Source organism: Cajanus cajan, chromosome 8, assembly GCF_000230855.2.
Source record: "Cajanus cajan strain Asha chromosome 8, NIPB_CcT2T_4, whole genome shotgun sequence".
In the NCBI taxonomy this organism is placed as follows: domain Eukaryota; kingdom Viridiplantae; phylum Streptophyta; class Magnoliopsida; order Fabales; family Fabaceae; genus Cajanus; species Cajanus cajan.
The window spans coordinates 16,777,583-16,790,123 of NC_138524.1; the positions used below are offsets into that span (position 1 = coordinate 16,777,583).

Here is a 12,541-nt window from a genome sequence, read left to right on the forward strand (position 1 = left end):
ACTTAAGTTATATGAAATTTAGTAATATAAAATTTATAAACAAAAAAATTGAAAAAATAACACAAATAAGATTTTTATTAATAAAAAATATTAATCACTTGTAAAAATAGATATAAGAAAAAAGATCTTTTGTATGTTATATTTAATTTTTAATCATGTATTTCACGTTATTAAATATCACATTACTTAAGTGGTGATAGACCACTAGATAACATCAAAATTTAACTATCAATGAACATTAAATTAATCTAATTAATGACCAAAATCTGCATTTTATAAAATAAGGGGATCAAATGTCCCTATTTTACAATAAAAAGATCAATACGGATTAAAAAAATAGATAAATTAAAAGTGTAATTTAACAAAAAATTATATATTAAAATACTCATTTAGTCTATTTTTTATTTAATTTGATCATTTTATTATTAAAAAACTTTGACTTGATCTTCTCTTTTAAAAAAAATGAAATATTATCATTTTATTCCAACTAAAATAACAATGTTAAATATTTATGCATATATCACTACAATAAAATGAACTTTTAGTGGTATTTAATATGAATTTTAGTGGCAATAAAAGTTGTTACAAAATTTTTTTCCGGCATTTCACACATTAGCCATTGTATGCAGTGTCGCTAAAATATTTACCGGCAATTATTCTATATGTTGGTAAAGACCCTCACAATGATCGGGAAAAATGTATAATTTTTTGTGTCATTTGTTACTGGCATTTAAAATTGTCGCTAAAAGTTTAAGAAAAGATTTATAATACTCTTTAATTATCTTATTTCTAGTCGATGTAGGATTTGTAAGATGAGTACAAATATTCTTTAGTTACCTTATTTCTAATTGATGTGAGACTTAGAAGATGAAGGTTATCTTCTAAGTATATATTCTTTAATTTTTTTAATTATCTTATCTCCTAAATACCAACTTAGAATAGTAAGTTATAGGCTTAACTCAACCTTATAAAACATACTTGTAAGGTGAGAGTTATCATTCACTTATATACTCTTTAATTATTTTATTTCTAGTCGATGTGGGATTTAAGTTTTTTCTAACAAATAATTATCACTAATAATAAATTTTGATGTGATGTAAATATATTTTTAGTGGCCATTATATAATAGTCATTAATATTTTTTATTAAATAATAAAATAGAGACAATTAATTTATTACCATTAAATAATTGTCAGTAATACTAAATTTTGTTGTAGTGATATAACATGTGACACCATAAAAAAGTAACACATATATCTACGCAGAAACAAAGTTGAATCAATAAAGGAAAAGGAAGATAAAAAAATTATTAGCAGTAAAATTTTATTATATATAATTAAAATTTGAAATAAATTATATATATAAATAAATATTATATTTGAATATATAAATTATTTTTAAAATTTAAATAAATAAATATTTTAAATATATATTTTATATTTTATATTTAGGATAAATAATTTATATTATAACATAATATTATTTTATTTATTGATAATTTATTTTAAAAGTATTAAATTTAATTTATAAATAATTATAAAAAATAAAAATCAAAGTAATTTATATATTTTAAACACAAATTACTATCTTTTACACGAGAGTGTCTTTAGGAACTTTTTTTCGTAGAGAGGATTTGTAGGATTTTTTTAAAATTTTTTATCTAATTTAAACTTTATTTATCATAATTATTTAAGAATATAATTTTAATATTTTAAAATAAATTATCAATAAATAAAAATAATTTTTTATTATAATATAAATAATTTATCATAAATCTAAAATATAATTTATATGTTTAAAAATATTATATATGTTAATTTTAAATAACACATATATATAAGTATTTATTTATACATATATATTTTATAAATTTTGATTATATTATATATAATAAACATACATGTGAATTATACATGTTAAAATATTAGTTAAAAATAATAATAAATGATATGAAAAATTTTAAATTATTAGTTATCTATTTGAAAGTTTATATATATATATATATATATATATATATATATATATATATATATATATCATTTTAAAGTAAAACACCCATGCACAAAAAATTAAAAAAAAATCGTATGATCGTGCATTTCTTTTCTTCATACTGATCATATGAATGTGAATTTAGTTACAACATTATTATGATTATATGCTATAAAATGAGACTCATATTTTCAATGATTATATAGTTTAATTAATTAATTATTTTTAAATGTTAAAAATATCAACCTTATATATTATACACAAATCTTTATGTTGCATGAAAATATTTTTATTAGAGAATATGTAGAGACTTTTTTAATTTATTATCTAATTCAATTTTTATTTATTATAATATGAATTAAATTTGAATACTTTAAAATAAATTATAAATAAATAAATATTTGAATATATTTTTAGTCCTTTAAATTTAAGGTTAATTTATTTTTAGTCCATCAAATTTAAATATGATTTTTTTAGTCTTATAATTTCAAAAAATATTGTTTTAATCCTTATACTAAATTTTTGTTTCAAAATTTATGAAATGTTGTCGCATAAAATCTACATATTAATATCTTTGTTATTAAAAACATCACATTAAACCCAACTGACATTTTGTTAGTAAAAACATGACATTAAATCCAAGTGATACCGCATAACTTTTTTAATCTATCACTTTGAGATATGTTATTAAAGATTTGAGAGACTAAAATAAATTTTTTGAAAATTATAAGAACTAAAAGTAACGATTTTAAATTTGAGAAACTAAAAAAATTTTAGTCTAAATTTGAGAAACTAAATACATATTTAAGCTATAAATAAGTGTGTTTTCTTTTGTTACAATATAAATTATTTATCATAAATCTAAAATATAATTTATATCTTAAAAAATATAATTATAATTTTTTTAAAATATAATTTATATATAAATATAATATTTATTTATATGTAATTTATTATAAATTTTAATTATATAATAAATACGTTTGTACAATGCATAAACTAAAATATTAATCAAATATAAAGTTAAAAGAATCTTTAAAACTATCTCATAAAAAAATTATTTAATAAAAATACTCTCATATAAGATAATTGTTCGTATTTATATATAAAATTAGTTTAACCAAAATAAAATATAAAAATAAAATTAACATAAATAAAGTAAGTTGGTTTAATTTCTATTGCTTAATAGTATTAAAGGAAAAAATAGATTTATTGTTAATATGTTAACTCATAGGGTGATATTGATTTATTGTTTAAATTAGGCTTAAATATGTTTTTAGTCCTTGAAATTTAGGATAAATTTGTTTTTGGTTCCTGAAATTTAAAATTATTGTTTTTAATCCCTATAATTTCAAAAAAATCTTATTTTAGTTCTTATATTGAAATTTTGTTAGGAAAATTATCAAATATTATTGCATAAAATTTACATACTAATGTTCCTATTAGAGAAAACATCACATTAAATTCAATTAATATTATTTAATCATCTTAATTTGTCATTTTCAGATATGTTATTAGTGACTTAAGGGACTAAAATAATATTTTTGAAAATTTCAGGACTAAAAATAACAGTTTCAAATTTGAGGGACAAAAACAAATTTATCTTAAATTTGAGGGACTAAAAACATATTTAAACCTTTAAATTATTTAATTATCATAATATATATATCATAGGAATCTATATGTATATAAAAGATTTGTTATTTCTCTTATTTTTTTTAAAATTTTTTAAATTATTAATTGCATTAACTATATTATCTTTAAAATATTTTTATTTAATTAATAATTAGTTTAGACAAAAAATAATAAATATTTAAAATTAATTAGATAAGTACTCTCTTTCTTATTAGTATCAGATAATATAATTAAACACAAATATCTCTCTTTCAAAAATATTAATTAATTAAATGAAAAATAATTAAAAATACTAATTTTAGAAAAATAATTTAAATTATTAATAAATTTAATTATCTTAATAACATTAATTAATTTTTTTAAAATACATAATTTTATTTAAAAAAAACCTATAATTATAGACTAAAGATGCAATTTATATAAGAAAATTTTCTTTTACAATATAATAATATAATTAATACAATATTATGTAATAATAAATATAAAAAAGAGTTTAGATATTTTAGAGAGAAAAAGAAATTGAGTACCAAGTACCTTAAACACATGAGGGAGAACTTTTTAATTTTAATTTTAACTTTCTTAATTTGCTTCTTTGTTATACTGTTTTTCTCTCTCCACTTTTTTTTTTGTTTGTTTGTTTTTTTTTTTCTCTCTTATCGCTCTGTTTTCTGGACTTTCCAGGCGAGTTCTCTTTTCAAAACCCTAAATTCTCATTCCCAAATTATCTCCAACCGTTTCATTGCTTAAATCATCAACATGTATATATATATTTTTTAAAGATTCATACGAGTAAAATTTCATATATTTTTTTTTTCACAATTTTTATTATTATTTAATTTGTGATTATTAAGGAATTAGAAATACTAATTATTGTTGTTAATTTGCAACTAGACCCGTAAATTTTTTTTATAATATTTTTCTGGGTTTCAATCAAAGTTAGAAAAAAAAGGAAATTATTTAAAGTATTTTGGTTTTTTTTCGGTGTTTTGTTTCCTGGGAAAACACAAAGAAGGGGAAATTTGTTTGAGGCAAATTTTGTTTTGGGGTGACTGTGATTTGGCTGGTTTTGGAGAGGTTAAAGACACGGTGACACTTGTGACCTTAGCGGTGTAAAAATTGTGAATTTTTTTTATTAATTAAGTTTTGTTTTGGTTTTTGAGGGTGATGATTGAATTTAAGGGTGAATTTGGAGAATCATTGGTGACCCTTTTCTTGTTGTGGTTGTGGATAGCTGTTATTTTCATCTCTTTAGTTTTTGGGATGAGTAGGAATGGTGGTCAGAAACAAGGACGCCTTCTTCGTGGAGGTGTTGCAGCCGCAGATAGTAGTGGCAGAGCCAACAGCAATGGCTTTATTCCCAGCTCCTTTCGTACTCTCTCTGGTTACATGAAGACTGTTTCATCTGGTGCTTCTATTGTTGCTCGGTCTGCAGCCGCCTCTTTTGCATCGTCCATTTTGGATAAGGATGGTGGTGCTGATCCTAATCAGGTATGCATGAGTTAGTTCTAATGTGTGGAAGTGGAAAATAGTAACCTTGCTGGGGTTTACAGTTTTATAAAGTTCTAGAACATGCTTTCATTGTTCATTCCATAATGATCTCTTGTCAAACCAAATGTTTTAAAAGATAAAATTTAGAATAGGTTGTATTTAAGAAAGAAGAATAAATAGTTTGTGTTTTTGCAAATTGGATATGCCTACACTTCAGTGCATGTTCATTTCATGTTTCTAATAAATAACATGCTAAACCCTTTGTCATTTGTGTTTAATGGTTTGTTATGGGAAGAGGGTATAGTCATTTCTGTTAGTTGAGATTTTATTCCATTTTTGCTTGATATTTATTCTTATTCTGGACTGAGCATCTATGTGTTAAGAAGGGATAAGCTTTTTTATCACGCATGAGTGCATGTCCTTATATCATGGGTTAAATTTTTGTTGAAAGATTTCGTTATTTTCTTTCTCTATTTGTTGATCTGTTATCAAGATATCCTTTTACCAGTTGTACGGCCAACCAATTTGTAATTTGTAGGTTCTAGCATGGTCACTGTTTAATAGGGTTTTGATGAATTCGAATAAAAAATAGCTAACAAATTTATTGCACCTTGTAATCAGTATCTCTATTAATTGTCAATAAATTATCTGCCCAAACTGAGCTCTATCCTATTGTGGAAGTTGTAATAATCATGTTTATCAGCAGCATGTTTGGATTGACATTCACAATCTTCAAACATGAGTATACACAGTGGAAACATGTTTTGGTAAGAAAAACATATCTTTTGCATTAGGATTAAGATTAAAAATTTCAAAATATAATACAATTCACTTCAAAATCACTTTTAACCAAAATTAATTTTGCAAAATCAAGATAATCTACACTCATCCAAACAACCTGTTAGTAATCAAGGAAGTAAAATTATGTAAAGTGAGTTATTTTTTTTCTTTCTATGCTTTAGTGGCTAATGTAGAGGGTGAGCTGGGTACCTCTAGATGACCATGACCTACTACCAAAGAGAAGTGAAATGCCTAATCTAATTCCCAATTAACTGTTGTACCAAAGAAACCTCATTATAGATATGAGAGAGAGCTGTGCTCTAGCAATGCCAAATTGTAGCATGGCTTTGTAGTAAGAGTTTGACTCCTCTGTGTTGTGCATCAACCATCAAATACTGGATATGTTGTTGTGACTCAACAACATGTACTGTGTTGCACCCATGTGTTCTTGATATAACAGTTTCTGGAGTCATAACAAAGCTGGAAATGTGGTTGTGTGTATATGATGCCTTTAATGTTCCTATGTAATTGATCATTTAACCAAATATTCTTATTCTTAATATTCTTATCCTTTTGGAACTATTGGGCCTTTTTGTCTTCTTCTGTAGTATAAATGATGCTATATATCATTTTTTTTCTCCTTATGTTAAATAGATTTCAGTTTAGGATGTATGCGTGTTATTTATGATTTTTCCTCTGCCCTTTAATTGTTCTCTGGATCTGATATCTTATTGCTTCTTTACCTAATGAATATTGAAAATTTGATACTCCTTTTTTTTCTTCTCTCTATGGCACTTTTCAATTTGGTGTTAGGGCTGAGGTGACACTTTTCAATTACTTCCACATTTGTATAGGTTATTTGGGCTGGGTTTGACTCGATAGAGGGCCAGGGAAAAGTCATTCGAAAAGTACTTCTTCTAGGCTATTCATCTGGCTTCCATGTTTGGGATGTTGATGATTCAAATAATGTCTGTGATCTAGCTTCCAGACATGATGGTCCTGTTTCTTTTATGCAAATGGTTCCAAGTCCAATTGTATCAAAGACACCAGAGGACAAGTTTGCAAACAGGCGTCCTTTGTTGGTAGTTTGTACAGACAGTTTCTTGGCTGATGGAGGCAAAATACAAGATGGGTTGGTTGCCACTTGCAATGGGGGTGCATTAAACTGCCATGACCAAGTAAAGGGAAACTGTCTGCCAACTACTGTTCAATTTTATTCTATGAGGTCTCAATCGTATGCTCATGTACTAAAGTTTAGATCAGTTGTTTATTCTATAAGATGTAGTTCTCGAATAGTTGCTGTTTCTCAAGCCACTCAGGTATACTTTCTAATATTTATATTAAGTTCCTCTAAATTTGTTTTCCTAAAATGTTTAATGGTATCTCTATTCTGCAGATACACTGTTTTTCTGCAACAACTTTAGAGAGAGAGTATACTTTACTCACCAATCCTATAGTCATGGGTGGTATTGGTTCTGGAGGCATTGGCTTTGGACCACTTGCAGTGGGTCCTAGATGGCTGGCCTACAGTGGAAGCCCAGCTGCAACAGCCCCTTCTGGGCGTGTCAGCCCACAGCATTTGACACCTTCTGCAAGCTTTCCTTGTTTTTCTTCAAATGGGAGCTTGGTTGCACACTATGCTAAAGAGTCTAGCAAGCATCTTGCTGCTGGGATTGTGACCCTTGGTGATATGGGGTATAAGAAACTTTCCAGATACTGCTCAGAACTTCGCCCAGATAGCACTGGTTCTATACAATCTGCAAATTCTAGCCCAAAAGGAAATCGAATGATTAGCCATTCAACAGATGTGGATAACATTGGGATGGTAAATACTGTTTTTTATAAATTTTCATTCACTTTTAAGTTTTAATTGGATCTGCAGCATATTATGCTTGATTATCTTTTGCACCTGAATAGATAGAATAGCATTTTCCCTATCTTGGGCTGTACACATCTGGTCTGAGGTAGTTCTTAACATTATGTTCCTAAAATTGTCGTCGGTCTTTCCTCACTATTTATTAAAATTTAGTTGCAAAGATGGTTATGTCTTTCTGGAAATAATAGTCTATTATAATTTTGCATTTGCTCAATACTTTTGCATTTCTCGGGTTGGATTCTTTTGCCGGTATATTTTGATCTTGGTTACACTTCTACAATATGGAAAATAATGCTAGTACAGTTAATATTATGATTTAACAAGCATAACTTATCGTTCTCTTTCAGGTCATTGTAAGAGATATAGTCAGTAAAAATGTCATTGCCCAATTCCGGGCCCACAAGAGTCCTATTTCAGCTTTATGCTTTGATCCTAGTGGTACCATATTAGTGACGGCTTCTGTTCAGGGGCATAACATTAATGTTTTTAAGATAATGCCTGGATATGAGAGAGTGTCAACATCTGATGCTGGCCCATCTTATGTTCATCTTTACAGGCTGCAACGTGGTTTTACAAATGCAGTGAGTTCATCTTTACAGGCCCATTTTGTTTTTCAAAACACATTTACAAGTAATTAATACCTTTTTTAATAATCGGTATTTGGCTTTTCAGGTTATTCAAGATATCAGTTTTAGTGTTGATAGCAAGTGGATTATGATTAGTTCCTCAAGGGGAACTAGCCATCTATTCGCTATAAATCTTCAAGGAGGGCCTGTAAATATTTTGTCATATGACAATAGCTTAACTGAAAATAATGATGGATTGGGTGTTATGTCTAATCAAGCGGTTCGTTGGCCTCATAGTTCATCTTTAAAAATTTGTAAACCGCAGAGCCTTTGTGCTGTGGGTCCTCCAATAACACTTTCTGTTGTAAGCAGAATTAGGAATGGATCTAATGGCTGGAGAAGCACAGTAACTGGTGCTGCTGCAGCTGCAACAAGTAGGATGAGTTCCCTTTCTGGGGCTATTGCTTCATCTTTTTGTAACTTTGAAGGCAGCAGTAGCTTTTATGTTAATGGGAACTATTCCAAGGAAAAGTATCATCTGTTGGTCTTTTCACCTACTGGTTCTATGATACAATATGCTCTGCAGACAATTAGCAGTCAAGATTCAGTTGTTGTTTCTGGATTAACACCTGCATATGAATCCGTCCCACTGACTGATGCAAGAGTAGTAGTTGAGCCGATCCAGAAATGGAGTATAAGTCGGAGACATAGTTGGAGAGAGGGAGAAGATAATATTGATATATATGGTGAGAAGGAAGCTTCAGACAGCAATAATGTATATTCAAAGGAAGTGAACGAGGATAGTATCATTGGCCCAAAAATCAATGACATATCCCAGAAATTGAATTCCTATTCTGAGAAAGAATGTCGCTTGTATATTTCAGAAGCTGAACTACAAATGCATGAAGCTAAGATTCCATTGTGGTCAAAGACTGAGGTATATTATTTTAAAAATGGAAAATGTTTTTTATTCTTTCACATTTCATGGTTTGGCATTTAAATATATGATTCTGTTTCCAACTAGATATATTTTCACTCGATGGGTAAAGAGGCTACTTTGATGGCGGATGAACAAGTCTCTTCCAGAGGGGAATTTGAGATCGAAAAGATTCCAACTCATGTGATAGAAGTTAGGTCAAAAGACTTGGTTCCAATTTTTGACTATATGCAAACCCCAAAATTTCAACCATTAAGGTTTGATGACTAATTATTTTACTAATTAGTTAGTAGGTAGGTTAAAATATTTAAGCTTTTGATGTTGTGCTATTTGATCGTAATAATGACAGTAGCTTATTTTCAAAGGCTGGATATCATATACCAGTATCACCCGTGCTATTTATTTTTGCATTTACTCTTTGCATGCAAGGATATAGGATATAGTTTATTTATGTGAATGAAAAATCATGGTTTTCTTGCAGGACTCTTGCTGTGGATAACAGAAATGAACAACTTTTGCATCAAAGTTATAAGTTGTTTGAAAAGGGAAGAGTTTCACCCAGGAGTTTTTTGGAATCTCCTGATTGTATTATGACTAATTCTAGTGGAACTATTGCTGAAACTGGGATTCAAGGAAATGAGTGGAACGATCATTTGATTCCGGTAGAAACAAAGGGATTTGTAAATAAAGATAACACCCTTAAACCAAATACTAGGCCAAAGATTGTAAATAATAGAATTGAGTACTTCAACATGGATGATCGACATATGTTTGTATACGGTGACAGTAGAGGCCTGAATCTGGAGAATGACTGTGAAGAAAAAAGAGATGAATTTGATTGAAGGTGATATTTTAATTTTTTATATAAATATTGTCAAATGGTTAGTTTCTTGAGATTGTTATACTAAAACAATCAAGTATATCTAACTGTTTGTTACATTACTGAACAATAATCTGGTTTATATTTACACTTGTAATTGGGTTATGGTTGCTTATAATTGCATGTACTTTTCTTTCTTTTCATAGGTATGAAATATTCTTTCATTTCACACTAATGGCTTTGTTAACTTGGTCAATTATTGTGGAAGAGGTAGAGAAGTTTGAGGTTTAGGGGCTTGACTGCTGTGCCAAAATGTGGATATTACTTTGAGATTCTTCTGTTGACCCTGTAAATAACAGACATTGCATATCAATAATTAGTTGTGATGGATTTATTCTTTTAAATTGAACTGATGTGTAAAGTGAGAAAGGATGCATGCTTATTCTATCACTTTACACTACTCAATTTAGAGGTTTCAAATTCAGTTGTAATTTATGGTATTGATGTAAATAATAGAATCGACTTGTATCTTATCTTTTGTCCATCATTCTATTTATTTCACATTTCAATTTTTTTTCTTTGGACAGTCACTTAAGTGTCCTGTCCTGGTTCTAATAACATGATGACAAAATTATGCGGTTTTAAGGGTTTTTTTATTTACTTTTTATCACTAGTTTAAGCTGAATTTCAATGAAGTATCTGTAATGAGTAGAGTGAGAAAAGTGTTGTATAAATAACGATTATATGATCATAACTCTTAGGCTAAAATTCTATTTTGGTCCCTTATAATAATTGTTTGTTTCAATTTAGTCTCACTTTTATTTTTGATTTCAATTTGGTCTCAAATTAATTAATTGGTTTCAATTTGATTTCAAATAAATTAATTGGTTTCAATTTGGGATTTTCGTCCAAATTATTTAAACGGAGTTAACTATTGGTCACGTGGATGTCACGTAGATGCATAGGTAGATGTCACATGGATGACAATTTTTTTTGAAAACACCTGGATCCAGAACGGCCCGTTCTGAAACCAGAACGGCCTGTTCTGGTTTCACTTTTAGTATGTTATATTTACATCTGGAACGTTCTGGTTCCACACTGCTAAACATAAACGATCAATGATTATAGTTTACGGTTGTGAATCATGGAAGGAAAAAGACCCAAGGTACAAAGTATTTCAAACACTGAATTTGGAAATATTGTTAATGAAAATTAATAACTTCAATTGCTAAACAGTTAGGCTATACAGTGTACTATTAAGGACAATGCAATGTATTACTAAAGACAATGGTAGCAGATTTTATTTTATTTCAAGCTGGAGTGAACCACTTACTACTAAATTGACACTATACAGTAAAAGATGAAATGATATGATATTTTTCCTTGAAGTCATTAATGATGTACCCCAACAACAACCTGTTCTTGAAGAGGTAGAACCTGAAGTAAAGGAAGAGGATACACAGGACTAACATTTCACCACACAATCATATGCAGGGACAGATCTAAGTTAATTATAGTGGGGGCACTTGCCTCCACTAAAATTGTTTTCATTCTTTTTTTTTATATTTTATTTTTATTATGTTTATCCTATTAATTTTTATCATTTTATTCCTTTAATTTTAAATAAGTTGCAAAAAATTATAAAGTGACACTTAAATATTTCTTCAGACAGAAAGAGAAAAAGAAAAAGTTATTACTCTATTTATAAGACAATTGTATTTTATAAAAATAAGTAATTTTAAAATTTTTACCATAAAAAAATATTTTTCAAATTTGTTATATTTTTAATAAAATTAATAAAGAATATTTTCAGTTTTGGAACGGGACTAGAACGGCCCGTTCTGAATCCAGAACGGAAAGTTCTTAAACCAGAACGGCTCGTTCTGAAACCAGAACGGTCGTTCTGTTGCATCTGGAACGGCCCGTTTCAGGTGCAAAATGAACACACCACGAGTGCATCCGGAACGGTCCGTTCTGGTTTCAGAACGGGCCGTTCTGGTTCCAGATATTTTCAAAAAATTTAGCGTCTACGTGGTATCCACGTATGCATCTACGTAGCATCCACGTGGCCAAAAGTTAACTCTGTTTAAATAATTTGGACGGAAGTCCCAAATTGAAACAAATTAATTTATTTGGGACAAAATTGAAATCAATTAATTAATATGGGACCAAATTGAAACTAAAAATAAAAGTGAGACTAAATTGAAATAAACAATTATTATAAGGGACCAAAATAGGGTTTTAGCCTAACTCTTAATAACTCAATGTTAATGTTTTAGTAATGAAAAATCGCAAACTAGCTGTTTGATTCAATATTTTATTTTCTTAAATCGTGTTGTTTGATACAATTTGAGAATGAAAAATTAATCCAAATCAAATTGACCAACACATTTATGTAAATGTTTTATTTTTTTGCAAATGCATTATTTAAGTATAAGACATCCACATAC

At 28.0% G+C, this 12,541-nt stretch overlaps 1 protein-coding gene across 4 annotated transcripts; it reads left to right on the forward strand.

Moving 5' to 3' along the window:
• The first annotated feature begins 4,213 nt into the window (after positions 1 to 4,213).
• On the forward strand, positions 4,214 to 10,624 carry LOC109810306 (autophagy-related protein 18f). 4 transcript variants are annotated; one of them, XM_020373727.3, is made up of 8 exons: positions 4,221 to 5,112; positions 6,747 to 7,211; positions 7,289 to 7,717; positions 8,116 to 8,349; positions 8,441 to 9,271; positions 9,359 to 9,528; positions 9,753 to 10,115; positions 10,298 to 10,624. In XM_020373727.3, exons 1-7 carry the CDS (start codon positions 4,789 to 4,791, stop codon positions 10,111 to 10,113), a joined length of 2,814 nt encoding a protein of 937 aa, XP_020229316.1. In that variant the 5' UTR covers positions 4,221 to 4,788; the 3' UTR covers positions 10,114 to 10,115; positions 10,298 to 10,624. The 4 variants fall into 4 exon arrangements, with proteins under 4 accessions (XP_020229320.1, XP_020229318.1, XP_020229316.1 ...); XM_020373730.3 differs by having other exon boundaries at positions 4,972 to 5,112; positions 6,706 to 7,211; XM_020373729.3 differs by lacking the exon at positions 10,298 to 10,624 and having other exon boundaries at positions 4,218 to 5,112; positions 9,359 to 9,564; positions 9,753 to 9,930.
• Positions 10,625 to 12,541: the final 1,917 nt, after the last annotated feature.

Bases quoted from the DNA above. Each gene is read 5' to 3' on its own strand.
- LOC109810306 (XM_020373727.3), top strand. From the start codon at position 4,789: ATGATTGAATTTAAGGGTGAATTTGGAGAATCATTGGTGACCCTTTTC. The intron at 5,113-6,746 runs GTATGCATGAGT...ACATTTGTATAG, and splicing joins GTGGTGCTGATCCTAATCAG to GTTATTTGGGCTGGGTTTGA. The intron at 7,212-7,288 runs GTATACTTTCTA...TCTATTCTGCAG, and splicing joins CTGTTTCTCAAGCCACTCAG to ATACACTGTTTTTCTGCAAC.